Here is a 20,630-nt window from a genome sequence, read left to right as displayed (position 1 = left end):
GCTGGAAGGTCTGGCCTCCAGCAACCCAGACCCAGCAGAGAGTCTGGACTCCCCACAAGCACCAGAAACAGCAACACAGGGACCCAGATGTGTGACGGGGCTGTTTAACAGACCCAGAGTCGCCTCTCACTAAGCACAACAGGAACCGGGAAAGGGGCGGGGGGAAGAGAAAGGACAGCGGGAGGAGCACTGGCCTTGTGGGCGGCCATTCCGGAATTAGAGCATTGGTACCCATAGGGTTGCCTGACCACTTTCAGGAGTGATCCCTGAGCGTTTCCAGGTGTGGTTCCCCCACCGACACTCAAATAAAAACCCCAAAGTTGTTTTCAGAAACCCTAGGGAGCAGGGATGATAGTACAGTGGTTAGGGAACCTACCCTGCATGTGGCTGAGCCCAATTTAACCCCCATCATCCTATAGGGCCCCAGATTCCACCAGAAGTGATCCCTGAACACAGAGCCAGGAGTCAGCCCTGAAAACGGCGGGTGTGCAACCCCCAGCCCCACAAAAATAAGAAACCCCAGCACTCAATGACTGCGGTCAGGCCAACCCACCCTAATCAGTGGGTCTGGGCTCAGATTTTCCCAGAGTCTCCCACCCTACAAACCTATGTGTAACTCACTGTGACCATAATTTCATTGGAACTCACCTGAGTAAGCCAACATCCAGGAAAAACTGAAAGATGCTCACAAGAGCACTGTAAGCTTCACTGGGAGGAGAAAAAAAGGGGCAATTCACTGATGAAGCCTAAAACACTTAGGGTTAATATCGGACACTTTTGTAACATGGGAGTCAATTGACTCCAAATAATATTTATTCCTGGGCAATCATTGTATTTACCTGACCTAAGCCTCAGTTGCCCTTACGTCCTAAGACCCCCAAAGGAGGATTCCAGCAAGGGACAAGTATGAACCCAGAAAAAACTGGAAGAGAACCTGGCATCAGAAAGGGGACAAGCTAAGTGCTATAAGACGCACAATAAGTTAAGAGCATGGTCATAGAACAAACTCTGTCATGACCCAAAAAGAAGTAACTGAATAAGGACCCTGCTAGGGTTAGAGCCCTGATCTGAGGAGTGCAGTCTGGTATATATAGGGAGATGTCCCCAGGAATAACCACCCTTTAAGCTTAATATATCATACAAAATGGCTAGAAATATTATAAGAAGTAAATGTACTATGATTGGTTAAAGGGATTACCAGCTGAAGAAAGGAGAAAGCAATATACCCTAGAGGAAATCCCACCCTTGAGCAAATCTAGTAATCTGGAGTGCTGAACCCTCAGTTGAGATTTGTCCTTGAGTTAATGTCCTAGAACTTCCACTGAAGGACTGGCTTTATCTCTGTTGCAATGATAATGTTCAGCCCCACCTATGTGTACCCCACCCTTCATGATGTCTATACAACTATGTTGTAAGGGATGAGAGGGTTACAGGACTTTGAGGTCTATGGTGGGGAATAGACTGATGGAACTATGTTGACCAAAACTATGACTACGATTGTGCCATAAGGGGAGAGATCATCCGTCTGTTCCCATTGGTCAGCCAGAACATCTCTTGGCAACCAAATGCTGAAGTTCCGCAAGCCCACGCCTTCTTTGAAAACTCACAGGTAAAGCCATTTTTTAAAGAAAAATCCTGTTGGGGCCACATCATGAAGTGTTCAGTTATGGATCCAGGTTCTGCTCCCAGGAATTACTCCTGGTAGTGCTCAGGGGACCCTGTGGGATGCCCAGATCGAACCTGGGTCAGCCACATACTAGGTAAGTGCCCTTAATCTCGCTCCTGTGAAGCCATTTGTGCCTTGAGAAAAGCCTTGTCCTTAGAGGGAGTCTATTGGGGAACTATATTCAGGTGACATTATATTTCTTGTATCTTTGTTTGGGGGCCACACCAACGCTGCTCTGGGCAGCTTCCTGGCTCTGATCTGAAGGATCAATTCTGTAGGTCTAGGGGACCCTGTGATATGTCTGGGGTCCCACTCGGGTCAGCTGCTGCATGGTCAGCACTGACTCTACTATGCCTCTTTCTTATGGCTCTGGCTCTGAAACTCTATTTTATTTTGGTCGTTTTGTGATTTCCATGACTGTTCCAGGTAGAGTTTACAAGCATCAAACATTTCAAAGATTTTCTTCGTGTTTTTTTTTTTGTTTTGTGGACACGGGTTGGTACTCAGGGATTCCTCCTGGTTCTGCACTCAGGGATCACTCCGATGGTGCTTGGGGACCATACAGGATGCTGTGGATCGAACTTGGTTTGGTTGCATGCAAGCTGGGCTCCTTTCCCACTTTCTTATTGCTCTGGTGACACTGATGGAGGCAAAGCCAGCACTAACCAGGGTAACCAGGCCTGCTGCACAGCGACCTCAACGTGGCCCTGAAAGGGCAGGCCGACGCTCATCCAAGGGACCTGGATTCGGCAGGCAGAGTGATGGTGGGGGTTGGTCTTGATCAGTGAACTGAGTTTGGATCCCTTCGCAGATCTGGGCTTCAAAAAGCTCGTTTTTCTCCATGCAGAATCTTTGTTCAGTCAGAGTGTCACAAAGTGTCACGTTAGCTTGGTCACTATGATAAACATCAGTGGCTGATCAATTGGATACTAATACTCTTAGCGCTTAGACCTGTGCATCTGCTTACCCTACTGTGTCATATTTAGAGCTGTTACTGACTCTAAAACAAATGTCCGTTCATAATGAATGTCAGTGTTTTCATTTCCCATGGAAGCAACTTAGTTTATTCTCCCGCACCTGGATATCGAAGAAGAGAACCTCCCTCCCTCCGTAGCTAGAGAGACTCCTTATTGCTACTATGTGTGTTGAGCGCTGTGAAGGTTCCATGTGTGAGAAATGGAGTTGGTGCCACTGTGCCATTTGCCATTTGGGACATGTCCCACTGTGCCATGGAGATGGCTTATTCTCTAAGCAAGTGTGTAGAAGTTTCTTGGCTGGAGAGACAATGCAGCGGGGAGGGTACTGGCCTGCCACGTGGCCATCTCAGGTTCGATCCCTGCCATCTCATAGGCCCCTCTTGAGCAAATGTATATGACCCCAAAACCAATAGGTAAAAATACATGAACATAAATGACTGCATAGGAGATCAGGCAGGCAGATAGCACTGACAAAATGCAGATCAACAGGCCACATAGACGATGAAGGAAATAATAACAAGTGAGTATCAAATGAATAAAACAAGCAAGGACTTTGACAGGCAACAGAAACTGAGACCTTGTCTTTAGTAGGAAGCTTACCATAAGGATTGGAGTGTGGATAGGGGACACTGGGGCAATGGTGGAGGAAAACGGTCACCATGGTGGAGAGTGTGGTGCTGGCAGAGTTCGCGTATGAAATTCTACTGATAATAGTTTGTAAACCATGGTGTCCCAAATAAAAACTAATTTTTTTTAAATTTTGAGTCACTCAGCTGCCCTCCCTGTGCCCATGCCCTTGAACCCAGAGCCCTCTCTGCCTCTGCTTTCCAGGCGCTGCCCTGCGTGCTTCCGTGTGCGCCATTCTTCAGGGCCATGGCTTTGCTTCCTTCACAAATGTGTGAATCTCAGTCGGTACCCCATGCAACTTCAGGGCAGTGGGCCTGGCCTCCACATAAGTGGGCGTGGCCTATTTTGGGGCGGGTGGCTGCTCACTCCCAGGAAAGGACAGTTATTTTCCCCTTTCCTGGCACTCTGGACTCACATCTTCATCTCCATTACCTAATTCTTGGCACAATATCATGGCCATCACAAACACATTAGGCCAGTAGTCCATAGCCCATCCCTATTGCATCATAATACTGGCATCACAAGAAGCTCTAATATTAAAGAACACATCCTGGGGCTGTAGCAATAGCACAGCGGGTAGGGCGTTTGCCTTGCACACAGCCGACCCGGGTTCAATTCCCAGCATCCCATATGGTCCCCTGAGCAGCGCCAGGGGTAATTCCTGAGTGCAGAGCCAGGAGTAACCCCTGTGCATTGCCGGGTGTGACCTAAAAAGCAAAAAAAAAGAAAGAACACATCCTATTATGCTTCACTTGACACCTCAAATAAGCTGCTGAGGAGCACCTGAGAGGAAGGTGAATTTCTAGAAGGAGGAAAAGGTGACCACCATCAAAAAAAGCTCATCCAGAACCCTTTCTCACAACTAGAGGGGAATACTGATAGTGAACTGGAAGGTCCCACCACATATTACCTCAAAAACATGAAGAAGCAGAGAAAATTCCCACCATGAGAAGATGATGAAAAGGGTCCAGATGCCTCAACAACATTGCCCACAAATACAATCATTCCAATAAAGAATTCAGAGATGAAATGCTAAAAATGTTCAATGAATTCTAAGAAACATTTCAACAGAAATCCAGGAAACTGAAGGAGGACATGAAAGAAAAGTGCAATGGACAACCGAGAAAATACAGGAAGACATGAGAACAGAAATAAAAAAGATACAATTGAAGTGTCACTAATAAAGCATTCTGTAGATGAAATTAAGAACGCAGTGGGTACCCTCAATAGTAGAATGCCTACAGCCAAAGACAGAATCAGTGAGCTTGAAGATGAGCTTTAGGAAGCTTGCAGGCAACAACAAGCAATGGGAAAGACCTCAAAATAGCTCTTAGGCGAATCAGAGACCTAGGGGATGATTTCAAGAGGAACAACAAGTCAAAGGATGGAAAATAATCCTGCAAGCAAACAATTTCCTCAAAAATGTCAGGGTGGCCATACTAGTATCCTACAACATATATTTTAGGTTGAAAAAGATTAAAAGGGACAGCAAAGGACAGTTTTTACTAATCAAGGGATATGTACAGCAGGAAAAATTCACACTCCTAAATATGTACGTAGCTAATGAGGGACCGGCTAAATACCTAAAGCATCTGCTAACAGATTTTAAGGAGGACATTGCTAACAACACAATAGTAGTTGGAGACTTCAACGCTCCATTATCACCTTTAGATAGATCAACAATATTAAAACTCAGCAAGGAAACACTGGCTTTGAAGGAAGAGAGAGAAGAGGGCCAATAGATCTATACAGGGCTTTGCATCACAAAAAGAAAGAATACACATTTTTTTCCAGTACACATGGAACATTTTCCAAAATAGACCACGTGCTGGGTCACAAAATATGCCTCAATAGAATCAGCAAGATAGAAATTATATCAACTATTTTTTCAGACCACGATGCAATGAAGATAGAAGTTAATCACGCACAGAGACGGAGAACCAAATCAAACACCTGGAAATTAAACAACTCAATGTTGAACAACAAGTGGGTTAGGAGGGAAATCAAGGAAGAAATCAAAAGATACCTGGAAACAAATGAGAATAAAGACACGAGTTACCAGAACCTGTGGGACGCAGCTAAGGCCATGTTAAGGTGAAAATTTATAGCTCTGCAAGCATTCATCAGGAAGGAAGAAAGGGTCTACATAGATTACTTGACTTCACAGCTCAAGATATTAGAAAAGGACCAACAAAAAGAACCCAAACCCGGACAAAGGAAAGAAATAATATAACTTAGAGCAGAAATTAACGACACGGAAACCCAAAATAACAATCTGAAAGATCACTAAAACCAAGTGCTAATTCTTTGATAAAATAAACAAAACAGATAAAACACTAGCAAGGCTCACAAAGAAAGAGAGAACCCTAATAAACTAAATCAGAAATGAAAAGGTTGACGCTCCATTATCAACAGAAATCAAAGAAATTCAAAAGATCATCAGAGACTAGTTTGAAAGGCTGTATGCCACGAAACAAGAGAACCCAGAAGAAATGGATAAATTCCTGGATTGCTATCATCTCCCAAAGTTGAACCAAGACGATCTGGAATACATGAATAGACCTATTAATATCAAAGAAATTGAAACTGTAATCAAAAGTCTTCCAAAACACAAAATCCCAGGTCCAGATGAATTCACTAGTGAATTCTTTCAAACATTTATTTTTTATTTTATTATTTTTAAATTATTTTTTATTTTTTATTTTATGCTTTTGATTTGAGACACTGTGAGAACAGTTACAGGGCTTTCAGGATTAAGTCTCAGTCATACAATGATCAAACACCCATCCCTTCACCAATGCACATGATCCACCACCGAGAACCCCAGAAGACCCTCCCTCTCTCTCCCCCTCTGCTTGTGTGGCAGATGATTTTCAACTAACTCTCTCATTGCTATGATAACATTCAATTTTTGACTGAAAACTCACTATCATTATTTGGAGTTTTCTCCCCAACAGCCAGACCTGTCAGAATGGCATCATTAGATCGTACGCTTTCTGTTGTTGATTACAATGAGCATATGGTGTTGCACGGTCGTGAAATTGACCTCCCAGTTTTTGGATTCTGGTATTAAGTCCAGAGGTATTTCTGCCAGTGGCCGCTGCATTCCGAGATTGGTTTGTGTGCCTCTGGGATCATGGCTGTTCAGGAGCGGGGGAGCTGTTCGTGGGAGGCCACTGGGGTCTCATTTGGGCAGAAATTAGGGCCGGTTCTGTGCCCCCCCCATCATTAGATTCCCCATGCGTCCTATCATTGCAAGCTCCTACCTCTCTGTCCAATTGGCACTAAACAGTGGTAGTCGCCATGCTGCCGAGAGGGGAAAAGGATGAGGACAAAAGCCCTATCCCTCCTGGGGCTGCACGGGACCGTAGTTTAGTTCAAAGTCCATGAGTGTAGCTGCCAGCAGCCTCTGGGTTTCTGTGCCTCTGGTATAATGGCCGCTTAGGGGTGGCGGAGCCGTTCCTGAGTGTTTTCTTTGGATATCAGAGAACCACCGCCGCGCGGTTTGGAGAGATGTCCCAGTCCCACAAACCGGAGTTGTGTTAGTAGAAGCTCAGGGTCGCCAGGACTCCATCTGGAGAGGGCGGGGACTCTGCACCTTCTCTGTCTGGTGCCCTGGTGTTGTTGGCTCAGTCTGGGGTCTGGGGCATTCTCTGGCTTTCGATGCCGCTGGCCCGGGTTCTTGCCGCTGACTATTGCAGCAAAATGGCGCCGAGGGCAGGTTGAGGGCATGACTTCCGGTCTTCCAAACATTTAAAGAGTACCTATTTTCATTTCTTCTCAAGCTTTTCCAGGATATTGAAGAAACAGAAACTCTCTCAAACCGTTTCTATGAGGCACATATATCCCTAATACCAAAAGCAAACAAAGATACCCCCCAAGAAAGAAAACTACAGGATGATATCCCTGATGAACAAGGATGAAAAGATCCTCAACAAAATATTAGCAAATAGAATCCAACAACTCATCAAAAAGATCATACATCACGACCAAGTGGGATTCATCCCAGGGATGCAAGGGTGGTTTAACATTCGGAAATCAATCAACAAAATGCATCATATCAACAAAAGAAAAGATAAAAACCATATAATCATATCAATAGATACAGAGAAAGCATTTGACAAGATCCAGCACCTGTGTATGCTGAAGACTCTGGCCAAAATGGGTATAGAAGGGACTTTCCTCAATATAGCCAAAGCCATCTACCACAAGCCTATGACAAGTATCATCCTCAATGGAGAAAAACTAAAAGCCTTCCCTCTAAGATCAGGGACGAGACAAGAATGCCTATTCTCACCCACTTCCATTCAATATAGTACTGGAATTACTTGCAATAGCAATTAGGCAAGAGAAAGATATTAAGGGTAGTGAGGTAGGAAAGGAAAAAATCAAACTCTCACTATTCGCAGATGATATGATACTATATGTAGAGAACTCTAAAACCTCTATCAAGAAACTCCTAGAAACAATAGACTTGCATGGCAAAGTTGCAGGCTATAAAATCAATACCCAAAAGTCCATGGCCTTCTTATACACAAATAATCAGACAGAAGAAAGTGACAGGGAAAAAAATATCCCCTTCACATTATGCCTCAGAAAATCAAGTACCTCGGAATCAGCTTAACTAAGGAGGTAAAGGACCTGTACAAAGAAAACCAAAAAACGCTACTTCAAGAAATAAAAGAGGAGTCTACAAATAAAAATAAAATCAATAACATGGGGCTGGAGCGATAGCACAGCGGGTAGGGCGTTTTCCTTGCACGTGGCCTACCCAGGTTCGATTTCCAGCATCCCATATGGTCCCCCGAGCACCGCCAGGAGTGATTTCTGAGTTCAGAGCCAGGAATAACCCCTGAGCCTCGCCGGGTGTGACCTAAAAAGCAAAAAAAAAAAGAAATAAAAGAGGATACGAGGAAAGGGAAACATCCCCTGCTCATGGATTGGGAGAATTAACATTGTCGAAATGGCAATACTCCCCAAAGCATTATTGAAATTCAATACAATCCCTATAAGGATACCCAGGACATTCTTCAAAGAAATGGAACAAAAACTGCTGAAATTCATATGGAACAAATAAGCTCACATGAATAGCCAAAATAATTCTTGGGAAAAAGAAGATGGGAGGCATCACCCTTCCCAACCTCAAACTCTACTACAAAGCGGTAATAATTAAAACAGCATGGTACTGGAACAAAAACAGAGCCACAGACCAATAGAAAAGGGTTGAATATCCCAACACACACCCTCAAACATATGATCATCTAATCTTTAATAAGGGAGCAAGAAATGTGAAGTGGAGCAAATACAGCCTCTTTAACAAATGATGCTGGCAAAACTGGACAGCTACATGCAAAAAAATGGGTCCAGACCTCTATCTAACACCATGCACAAAAGTCAGATCAAAATTGATCAAAGACCTCAACATCAGACCAGAATCCATCAAGTACATTGAAATCAAGGTCATCAAAACCCTCCACGACATTGAAGCTAAAGATATCTTTAAAGATAACACACCATTGGCCAAGCAAGTGGAAACAGAGATAAACAAATGGGACTACCTTAACCTGAGAAGCTTCTGCACCTCAAAAGATATAGTGACCACAATGGAATACTATGCAGCTGTTAGAAAAGATGAAGTCATGAAATTTGCATATAAGTGGATCAACATGGAAAGTATCATGTTGAGTGAAATGAGTCAGAAAGAAAGAGACAGACATAGAAAGATCGCACTCATCTGTGGAATATAAAGTAGCAGAATGGGAGACTAACACCCAAGAGTAGTAGATATAAGAACCAGGAGGTCTGCCCCACAGCTTGGAAACTGGCCTCACATGCTTGGGGGAAAGGCAGCTCAGATAGAGAAAGGAAAACCAAGTAGAGGATGTTGGGAGGACCCACTCGGGTCGAAAGCTGCGTGCTGAAAGTAGACTATAGACCGAACATGATGGCCACTCAATACCTCTATTACAAACTACAACATCCAATAGGAGAGAGAACAAAAGGGAATGCCCTGCTGCAGAGGCAGGGTGGGGTTGTGGAGATTGGGGTGGGGGTTTTGGGAGGGATACTGGGAACATTGGTGAAGGAGGATGGGCACTGGTGTAGGGATGTAAACGAAATGCTAACATGAAAGTTCATAAGTTTGTAACTGTACCTCACGGTGATTCACTAATAAAAATTTTAAAAATAGATATAGTGACCAGAATCCAAAGACAGTCTACAGAGTGGGAAAGGCTAGTCACTCAATACCCATTTGATAAGGGTTTGATATCAAGAATATACAAGGCATTGGTTGAACTCTATAATAAGAAAACATCCAAACCCATCAGAAAAATGGGGGGGGGTTAAATGAACATAAATTTTCTCAAAGAAAAAATCCGAATGGCTAAAAGACACATGATAAAACGCTCCACATCACTAATTATCAGGGATATGCAGGTTAAAACAACAATGAGATATCATTTCACACCACAGAGACTGGCCCACATCCAAAAGAACAAAAGCAACGGGTATTGTCACAGATGTGGAGAGAAAGGGACTCTCCTTCACTGCTGGTGGGAATGAAGTCATGAAATTTGCATATAAGTGAATGGTCATGGAGAGTATCATGTTAAGTGAAATGAGTCAGAAAGAGAGAGACAGACGCAGACATAGAAAGACTGCACTCATCTATGGTATATAGAATATCAGAGTGGGAGACTAATACCCAAGAACTGTAGAAATAAGTACCAGGAGGTTGACCCCATGGCTTCGAGGCTGGCCTCACCTTCCGGGGAAAGGTCAACTCAGAGAAGCAATCACCAACTACATTGTAGTTGAAGGCCATGTGGGGGAAGGGAGTTGCGGGCTGAATGAGGGCTAGAGACTGAGCACAGCGGCCACTCAACACCTTTATTGCAAACCACAACAGCTAATTAGAGAGAGAGAACAGAAGGGAATGCCCTGCCACAGTGGCAGGGTGGGGTGGGGGGGAGATGGGATTGGGGAGGGTGGGAGGGACGCCGGGTTTACGGGTGGTGGAGAATGGGCACTGGTGAAGGGATGGGTTCCCGAACTTTGTATGAGGGAAGTATAAGCACAAAAGTGTATAAATCTGTAACTGTACCCTCACGGTGATTCTCTAATTAAAAATAAATAAATTATAAAAAAAATAAAATAAAAATAAAAATAAAAAAAAGAGAGAGACAGACGTAGAAAGATTGCACTCATGTGTGGAATATAAAGTAACAGAATGGAAGACTAACACCCAAGAGTAGTAGAGATAAGGACCAAGAGGCGTGCCCCACAACTTGGAAACTGGCCTCACATGCTGGGGGAAAAGGCAGCTGAGATAGAGAAGGGAATAACAAGTAGAGGTTGTTGGGAGGACTCATTCGGTTTGAAAGATGGGTGCCGAAAATAGACTATAGACCGAACATGGTGGCCACTCAATACCTCTATTGCAAACCACAATACCCAAAAGGAGGGAGAACAAAGGGGAATGCCCTGCCACAGATGCAGGGTGGGGTAGTGGGGGATGGGGTAGGGTATATTGAGGTATATTGAGAACATTGGTGGAGGAGAATGGGCACTGGTGGAGTGATGGGTAAATGATCACTGTATGACTAAAATGCAAACAAGAAAGTTCATAAGCTTGTAACTGTACCTCACGGTGATTCACTAATAAACAATTTTTAAAATAAATAAATTTTAAAACATTTTTAAATAATAGAAAAAAATTGGGTCACACCCAGAGATGCCCAGTCTCCGCACGCAGGAATCACTCCTCTTAGTGCTCAGGGTAGAATATGGGATCCTGGGAATCGAAACCTGGTCGGCCACACTCAAGACAAGTGTCCTACCCACTCTACTATCTCTCTAGGCCCTAAATTAAAAAAAATATTTAAAGCAAGCACCAAGTCGTGAGAAGTGGTAAGTATTTGAGCTATAGGTAGCAAGAAGTGACAAGAGACCATTTGTTGACAAGTGACGAGGGGCGACGTGACAGATGGCAACAGTGAGGGGCAACTGAAGTTTTTCCACACACAGTGGTACTGTTTCAGTGACTTCTACAGCGTATTGAGCTATATATGAGCTGTAAAATAAATAGCTGCTAATTAAGTGGGATGAAACACAAAAGATATTAGGAGGCCAGTATGCTAATCTTACATACTGTCCACAGGGATCCAGAATATAGCCAATTCTGCTATAATTGAAACAGCTTATTCTGTTTCAATCGAATAGCTTAACAGTGCAATCCTATATTATAGTCAAAAGAGATGTAAAAACACCTACTCAATGGAAACTGTTCAAAATTGTCACAAACTTTGAAAATGAACAAAAAGAACTCAGAGAGTGCTTGTCACTTATCACTTGTCATCCCGTTGATCTTTGATTTGCTCGAGCAGGTGCCAGTAATGTCTCCATTCATCCCTGTCATGTGCTAGTGTAGCCCAGTGGTATCTGCTCGCTCCAGGAACACGAAGAGCCTTAACCTATTCATTCAGGGTTTTGACGAAGAAGTCTGACCATCTCGTAGGTGGGTGGCCACGCGGTCTATTGACGTGCCGTGGAATCCAGTCGGTAACAGCTCTAGTCCAGCGGTCATCTCTAAATCGCATTTCATGTCCGGCCCATCTGATTTTCGACACTTTGGTAAATGAGACAGTGTCCCTGCTTCTTGATCGTCAACTGAGGTCTGCACTCCAGATTCCTTCTCTCACTTGAGTGAAATGTGATATTCAAAGCATAGCTCTTTTGATTCCTCTTTGGGATACCTGAATAGCATTCTCATCCTGTTTTCGTAGGGCCCAGGTCTCTGAGGCGTTATATTAGTGCAGGAAGAACGGTGGAGTCGAAAAGATGTGCCTGGAGCCGTAGGTTCTTCGTCCTCTTAGTAATTTGTTCAAGGATCTTGAAGGCATTCCATGCTGCTCTCTTCCTCCTGTGCAGTTCTGGCACCAAGTCATTCCTCATATTGAGTTCTCGACCCAGGTACAAATAGCTGCTTCATTCGGAGGTGTTCATTTCGTTGAGAGCAAATGGAACATCAGGGACTAGTTTGTTTTTCATGAACACTGTCTTGGTGAGATTCAGCTGTAGTCTGACCTTTCCACACTCACGGTCAAAGTTGGCCAGCATTTGTGCCGCGTGGTTAATGTTTGGTGTTATTAGAACGATGTCATCAGTGAAGCGGAGGCGGTGTAGTTGCCAACCGTCTATCTTCACTCCCATTTCTTCCATTCCAGTCTCCCATGACGTTCTCGAGGATGGCACTGAAGAGTTTTGGTGACATGGTATCACCCTGCTGCACCCCTCTCTTTATGTCGATGATCACTTCCTTCTTGAATGGTGAGATCCTGGTGGTGAATCTGTAATACAGCTCGCAGAGGATCTTGTGCTGAGTTTGAATGCCCTATTTGGTTAGGGCTTCAATAACCACTTCAGTCTCAATGGAATCAAAGGCCTTCTTTAAATCAATGAGTGTTAGACAGAGCGGCATCTTGAACTCTCACAAAACTTCAATGAGCTTGGTCACTGTGTGGATATGGTCGATCATGCTGAATTCTTTTCGGATCCTGGTTTGCTCACGTGGTTGTCCTTTGTCTGGTGTTCTGCCTATTCTATTCAGGATGACTCAAGTGAACAACTTGTAGACAATGGATAACAGGCAGATTGGGAGGTAGTTGCCGATGTCGTGGATGTCTCCCTTCTTGTACAACAGGACGGTCCTGCTGGTTTTTCTTTGGGATGGAAACTTGCATTCGGACAAGTAGTGTGTGAAAAGCCAAGCCAGTGTATTGACGCGTACTGGTGGCACTTTCTCCAGGTGTTCAGGTATGACCTTGTCTGGACCAGATGCTGTATGCTTCTTTACCGACAAAATGGCACGTTGGATTTTGGAAGGTAGGATGTTGGGATAGACATATCCATCCTGCAGAATTTGGTATGTGTGCAGGTGGGTGTGGCTGTCAAAGAGATCCGAGTAGAAGTTGTGAATAATCCTCTCCATTGCCCTTCTGGAAGATGTGATAGATCCATCAGGACGTCGGAGGGTAGTCATCTTGGTCTTGTAGTAGAGGTATTTACCAGGAGGATTACTCCCCAACTTGGAAGCTGGCCTCACATGCTGAGGGGGAAAGCAGCTCAGATAGAGAAGGGGCCATGAAGCAAAGGGTGCCAGATGGGCTCGCTAAGGATGGGAGATGCAGGCTGAAAATAGACTGTAGACTGAACATAATGCCTACTTAATACCGCTATAACAAACCACAACACCCAAAAGGAGAGAGAGAGCAAAAGGGAATGCCCTGCCCCAGGAGGCAGGGTGGGGTGAAGGGGACAGGATGGGGGTGGTGGGAGGGATGCTGGGACCATTGGTGGTGGAAAATGGGCACTGGTGGGGGAATGGGTACTTGATCATTGTATGACTGAAACACAAGCATGATAGTTTGTAAGTCTGTAACTTTATCTCATGGTGATTCACTAATAACTTTTTAAAAAAAATTAAAACTACAAAGAAAAAAGATTTAGTGAAATCCCTAAAACGCTACCCACTACAGTTTTGAAATAAATATATCAAACAACATTGTATGACAGAAACCCGACCATGATCAGTTTTGTCACCTGTATCTCACGATGACTCGAAAAACAAATTTAAAAAAAGAAATATATCAAACACTCTTAAAATTAACATGGAACTATAAACACACACACACCGAATAAACAAAGCAATTCTTGGGGAAAAGAAGATGGGAGACAGCACTTTCTCCAACTTCAAACTGTACTACAGAGTAGTAATAGTTAAAAAAACATGGTACAGAAATAAAGACAGACACTTAAATCAATGAAATAGAATAGAAAACCAAGAGACAGACCCTCATATCTATGGTCAGTTAATCTTTGATAAAGAAGCCGAAACTATGAAGTGGATCAAGGAGATCCTTTTAAAAACTTGATGCTGGGAAAACTGGTCGGCTACATGTGAAAAAATAAACTCAAATCTTTCTAACTCCCTGAACAAAAGTCAAATCAAAATCGGTTAAAGACTTCGTTATAAAATCTAAACCCATAAGTCACATAGAGAAAAACAAATAGAACTCTATGACATTGAAGCTAGAGGCATATATAAGTATGAAATGCCACTGACTAGGCACAAAAGTCACATCAAAATGGATTAAAGATTTCTATATTAGATCTGATTCCATAAGGTACATAAAGAAAAACATAGGCAGAACTCTTCATAACATTGAAGCTAGAGGCATATTTTAAAAAGTTTTTAAAATTTTATTGAGTCACCGTGAGATAGTTACAAGCTTTTATGTTTGGGTTACAATCGCACAATGATCAAACACCCTAGAGCATCTTACAGGACGAAATGCCAATGACTAGGCAAGTGGAAGAAAAGATAAACAAATGGGACTAAGTTAAATTAAGAAGTATGCACCTCAAAGGAAATGATGGCCAGAACACAAAGACAGCCCAGAGACTGGGAAAAATTATTTACTCAACACTCATTTAATAACGGGTTAATATCCAAGATATATAAATTACTGTAGGACTTTACAAGAAAGAAATATAAAACCCCCTCAAAAATGGGGAGAAGAGATGAACAGAAACTTTTTCAAATAAAAAATACAAATGGTAGAAAGACACATGAAAAATGCTCTAAATCACTAATCACAAGGGAAATGCAAATCAAAGCAACAATGATGTATTTTGACCTTGGCAAGACTAGTACTCATCAAACAGAACAACAACATGTGTTGGCATGAATAAGGGCAAAAAGGAACCCTAATTCACTGCTGGTGGAAATGTAAACTGGTCCAAACTTTTTGGAAGAAATATAGACATTCCTCAAAAAAACTAGAAATTTAGCTTCCATGTGATCCAGCAATTCCACTCCTGGAAATGCAAATCAAGCTTCTAATGAGACAACCCCACTAAGATGATCATGATGAAAGAAATAGAAAATATTTCAATGAGCATGTGAAAAAAATTAAATTCTCTTTCATACACTGTTTTGGGATGTGTAAACTGATGCAGCTACTGAGGGAAAATGACAGTGCCTCAAAAATTTAAACCTAGTGTTTGTGCTGGATTTAGCTAAGCAATTACTTTGTTGGCACAAAGCAACACTTTGTAAACCTATTATTTGCTCTACCCATGTTCTACCTTGAACATATATCTCATTTGCTTATCTCTGTCTCTTTACTTGCTTTTTCAAATCTGGAGAAGTTAGTGTTCTGTCTTGAACACATATTTTCTCTTTCTCCCCTCACATCTTTCTAAGTTGCATTCAATAAAAGCTATCTTGCTTCACTATTTCATCTCCCTCTGAAATTATTTTCTGTGAGGGAAAGGCAACAGACTCACTCCAGCCTGAGTTCACAGCTCCTTGAGAAATCATATGGGTCTTTATTTGAATTGTCCCATTCGTTCTTCACCTCAGCAATCCTGCTTCCCAAATGTGTCATATCACATAGATCTGTCTAGGATAGGCTAGGAGTTATCTATTGTGGCCATCGTCAAGATCCAAGGCACCTATCAGTACACAGAGGTGAGGAGGGATGGAGTCATTACTGCCTCAGGGACCATGACCCACCTGGCTGCTCTAAGAGTTCAGAGTCATTGGTACAGAAGCCAGTGGGCATCCCCAACCCCAGTCACATACAGCTCTAGACTGTCAGAAGCTCAAAAACCACCGTGGTGAGGAAGTATATGGGGCTTTGTTTCCAATGTCACCTAGTTTTCTTCAGAAATTGACCATCCTGGAGATAATTATATTTTAAATTAAACTCACCAAAAAATCTTGGCTGAAGACCAACTCCTTGATATAGTAGAACTTTCTTCCTGAAATATCAATGGTTTTCTTATAAGTATATCATGGAAAAACCAGTAAGATTAGAAACTATCCTGATTTTTCAGTTCTATTTGTTAACAAATACAATTCAATACTGCAAAAGACTAATGCACTATATTAAGACATCAGTAAGTGGTTTCAACTGCCTTTCCAGACCAGGCCCCTAAGTTATAACTGGAGATTTTTGCCGCTGATTTTGTGCCCTGAGTTGAGACTCATACAAGTGCAAGTAGGGTGTCCTTATATCCTTGTTGCCACCAATATTTCGAAGATTTTCTCTTATGCAGGGAAAGCCTTAATAGATAGTCACTTTTGTCATAGCATAATGGTTATTATTATCATTTACAGTTTGGCTTGGGATAAGAAACTAGAAGGTAACTAGAGCTATAAACCACCTCACACTATTACTGAAGTGTTAGAGAAGACAGCCTTTCAAAAATATCCAGGCAGTCTCTGGGTACCACATAACCACAGGCACACCAAGAAAAAAGGCAAATGTGGCTTCCATAGGGTACTTCACATGAGCATAGCAGGGATACAGGGTACCAGCCAGTACTAACAGGCTCTGAAGGATTTTTCTTGATCAGAGATTGAGGGTGGGTGACTCCAAATTTTACATCCTAGTTTCAAAGCTTTAGTTGCTGCAAATTCAAAGTCACCAAAACAAGTCTCTGAAGTGTCACTAAAGAATTCCAGTTGCCCAGAAACATGTTTGGGAAGGAGGAATTTAGATGGAAAGTGGGTCAACATGGCTGCTCATTAGGCATTGGATGGCTGCTTTTGGGCATTAAGAGTGAGTTTCAACTTGAATTGCCAAATTGAACTGAGCAATTGAAAATAGAGGTGCTGTTTTCAGTGATAAGAGGGGTGGGCAAGGTTACAAGAAATATATTTAGAGCCTTGGTTCCTGACTCTAAAGAGTGTGCCCTGCTTTACTTTGTGCTTAGAGCTTAGCACATATTATATATCAGTAAATACCATTTGAACAAATATATTCACACCATGGTGCAGCTCAAATGCAACCCCCTCCATGAAGAGTTATGCCATGATAAGAGAGAATCTAGAAGAAATGTATAAATTTCTGGACTCCTATAACCTCCGAAAGCTGAACAAACATGATTTTGAATATCTGAACAGCTCTATCACTATCAAGGAAATTGAAATGATAATCAAAAGTCTCCCAAAAAACAAAATCCCAGACCTAGGTGGATTTGCTAGTGAAATCTTTCAAACTTTTATTTTTATATACTTTTTAAAATCTAATTGTATATCTGTGAGATAGATCATTACAAAGCTGTTCATGATTGGGTTTCAGTCATACAATGATCCAACACTCATCCCTCCACCAGTGTACATTTGCTACCACCAATGTCCCCCATTTCTCTCTCACCATCCCCCAACACCCCATGCCCCACCCCCAGCCTACTTCTATGTCGAGAACATTTCTTCTTTCTCTCTCTTCTTTTGTGCATTATGGTTTGCAATACAGGTACTAAGAGGTCATCATGTTTTTTCAGGGCGTTCAGTAATTTTACCGGGAAGGTAAGGCCGGAGTGACTTTTTAAACTGGGTGGCAGCTTCTTTGCAGTGTGGATGAAATGAAAATAAAAAGAATTACATAACAATATTGTTGATGAACACAGATTCAAATATCCTCAACAAAATAATAGCAAATAGGACCCAACAATTCATCAAAAAGATCATACACTAAGAGCAAGTAAGATTCATCTGAGGGATGCAAGGATGGTTTAACAAACAAGGAACCAACATAATGCACAATATCAATAAAAGAAAAAAATAGTCAGATGATTATATCAGTATATGCAGAAAAAGTATTTGACTAGATCCAGAAACCATTAATGATAAAATAACCTGTCACAAAGATTTTTTTATTTTTATTTTTTATTGAATCACCATGTGGAAAGTTAAAAAACTTTCAGGCTTAAGTCTCAGTTACACAATGCTTGAAAGATCTTTTATGGTGCCTTTTGATAGACACCACTATGTCTCTCCAAGATCTTTGTTCACTGTTATCCCAGTCCCTAACTGCTGGCAGCCTAATCTGCTCTCCATATATAAACTATTATTTCTAGAATGATATATAAATAAAATCACAAAGTATGTAAATGCATGATATTGGCTTTTTAAAATGTAGGAATACTGCTGTTTATTTAGCCACTGATTAAGCTGACTGAAATGGGCATGAACTTCACTTTACTTTTTAAAAAATATTTTATTGAATATCTTTGTAAGATAGACCATTACAAAGCTGTTCATGATTGGGTTTTAGTTATTTAATGATCCAACACTCATCCCTCCACCAGTATATATTTCTCATAACCAATGTCCGTGTTTCCCTCCCACCATCCCCAAACATCCCTCCCCACCACCAGCCTGTTTCTAAGGCAGGCACTTTTCATCTTTCTGTCTTTCTCCTTTTCTTTTTATGCATTATGGTTTGTAATACAGTACCAAGAAGTCATAATCTTTGTTCAGGGCATTCAGTATTTTTATCGAGAAGATAAGACTGAAGTAGCATTTTAACTGGGTGTGTGGACATGGGCAGCTTTGGGGTGTGGACATGACTGACGAGGCTTCTGGAAGTACAGGGAGGTGGGGAGAGGTAGCCCTTCCTGGCCCCAAGAAAGCCTGGAGATTTTAGTCACAAAACCCACATACCCAAACTTTCAGCAGATTACATCTGGGTGGACTGGAGCAATAGAACAGCAGGTAGGATGTTTGCCTTGTACACTACTGACCTGCGTTTGATTCCTCTGTCCCTCTCAGAGAACCTGGCAAGCTACTGAGAGTATCCCGCCCACAAGGCAGAGCCTGGCAAACTCCCCGTGGCGTATTCGATATGTCAAAAACAGTAACAAGTCTTACAATGGAGATGTTACTGGTGCCTGCTCGAGCTAATCGATGAACAACTGGACGACAGTTCTACAGTGTTACATCTGGGTGAGGTCCGTCCCAAGACAGTGGAATCCCGCCAGAGGCATGGCGGTGATTTTGGATCGTGGAAGTAAGCAGATGCCAGAGGTTCTGTTTGGGTGAGCACCAGGCTGATCCGATGCCCTCTGATTTACGCTGGTTTGTTCAGCCTTGCACGGGTCCAAGAATAATTGTGGCTTTTGAACTCTTTCCAGATTTATTTATGGGTCTCTGAAGCAAGGCTGATAAATGCGTTTGTATAGCTGAGCCGGAGGAGGCATGACTCCCACATAACTAATTTTTTTCCTTTTATTAATATGTTTTTAATGAATCATCATGAGATACAGTTACAGACTTACAAACTTTCGTGATTCTGTTTAAGTCATACAATGATCGAGTACCCATCTCCTCACCAGTGCCCATTCTCCACCACCAATATTCCCAGTATCCCACCCGCCACCCCCCTTCACAACCTCCCCCCCCACCTCTGTGGCAGGCACATTTCCTGTCTCTCCTTTTGGGTGTTATGGTTTGCAATACAGGTAGTAAGCGGCCATCATGTTTGGTCTATAGTCTACTTTTAGCACGCATCTCCCATACCGAACGAGCCCTCCAAGTATCATTCACTTAGTGGTCCCTTCTCTATCCCAGCTGTCTATTCCTCCAGCGTATGAGGCCGACTTCCAAGCCATGGGGCAATCCTCTTTATGTCTATTATTCTTGGGTGTTAGTCTCCCATTCTGTTACTTTATATTCCACAAATGAGTCCAGTCATTCTATGTCTGTCTCTCCCTCTCTCTGACTCATTTCACTTAGCATGATACTTTTGGTGGTTTAATTTCTCTGAAAACTTAGACCCGCGTTGTTGGTGTCCAGCTGGAGTGCAGCAGCATTTTTGGAGTAGGCATCATCAGGCTGCTGATGCACTTGCCCCATGGCTACAGGTTAATCTGCTGGCAGCACTGTACCCCCCAATATTGGCTTTAACTCAACATGATTCACTGAAGTTTCATCCAGATTGTTCCATAGATATTTAATTCTGTTTTATTGCTGAGTATTATTCTAGGTCTGTATGGATCACAGTTTGTGAAACCATTCACCTTTCAATTCAGATGTATTTAAGTACATCTGACTTGTTTCCAGTTTGGGGCTATTGTAAATGGAACTCCAATAATCACTCATTTATAGTTTTTGTGTGAAAATTAAATTTTATTTCTATGGGATAAATACACAAGAGTATAGCTAATGGTTTATATGACAATTTTGTCTATATTACAATAAATTGCCAAACTACTTCCCAGAGTACTATTTTTCCATTTCCACAAACGATGTGTGATTGTTTCTCTTCATCATTATATGTGCTTGGTTCTCAAAGTTTTATATCTTAACTAGTCTGATAGGTATACACTTGTATATTTTTATTTATTCTTTTATTGGTGTTGGGCCCATGACCAGTGGTGCTCAAGGACTATCATAACTAGGTACTTGAGGTTACTCCCAGCAGTGTTTGGGGGAACTTGTGCTATGAGGCATCAACTCCACATTCATATCATACACAGCATGAGCTTCAATCCTTTTAGCTATCTCC

General features: G+C 42.3%; 1 protein-coding gene across 1 annotated transcript in view; it reads right to left on the bottom strand.

Annotated features, from left to right (window-relative positions):
* Positions 1-19,978, bottom strand: part of VSIG1 (V-set and immunoglobulin domain containing 1) — a 90,831-nt gene extending 70,853 nt beyond the window's left edge. The window contains exon 1 of the mRNA XM_055121135.1: positions 19,900-19,978. Coding sequence (XP_054977110.1) covers positions 19,900-19,978 — 79 coding nt within the window. The remainder of the gene's footprint in view (positions 1-19,899) is intronic.
* Positions 19,979-20,630: the final 652 nt, after the last annotated feature.

Source organism: Sorex araneus, chromosome X (assembly GCF_027595985.1).
Source record: "Sorex araneus isolate mSorAra2 chromosome X, mSorAra2.pri, whole genome shotgun sequence".
Classification (NCBI taxonomy): Eukaryota; Metazoa; Chordata; class Mammalia; order Eulipotyphla; family Soricidae; genus Sorex; species Sorex araneus.
This window is presented reverse-complemented; position numbering and strand designations above follow the sequence as displayed.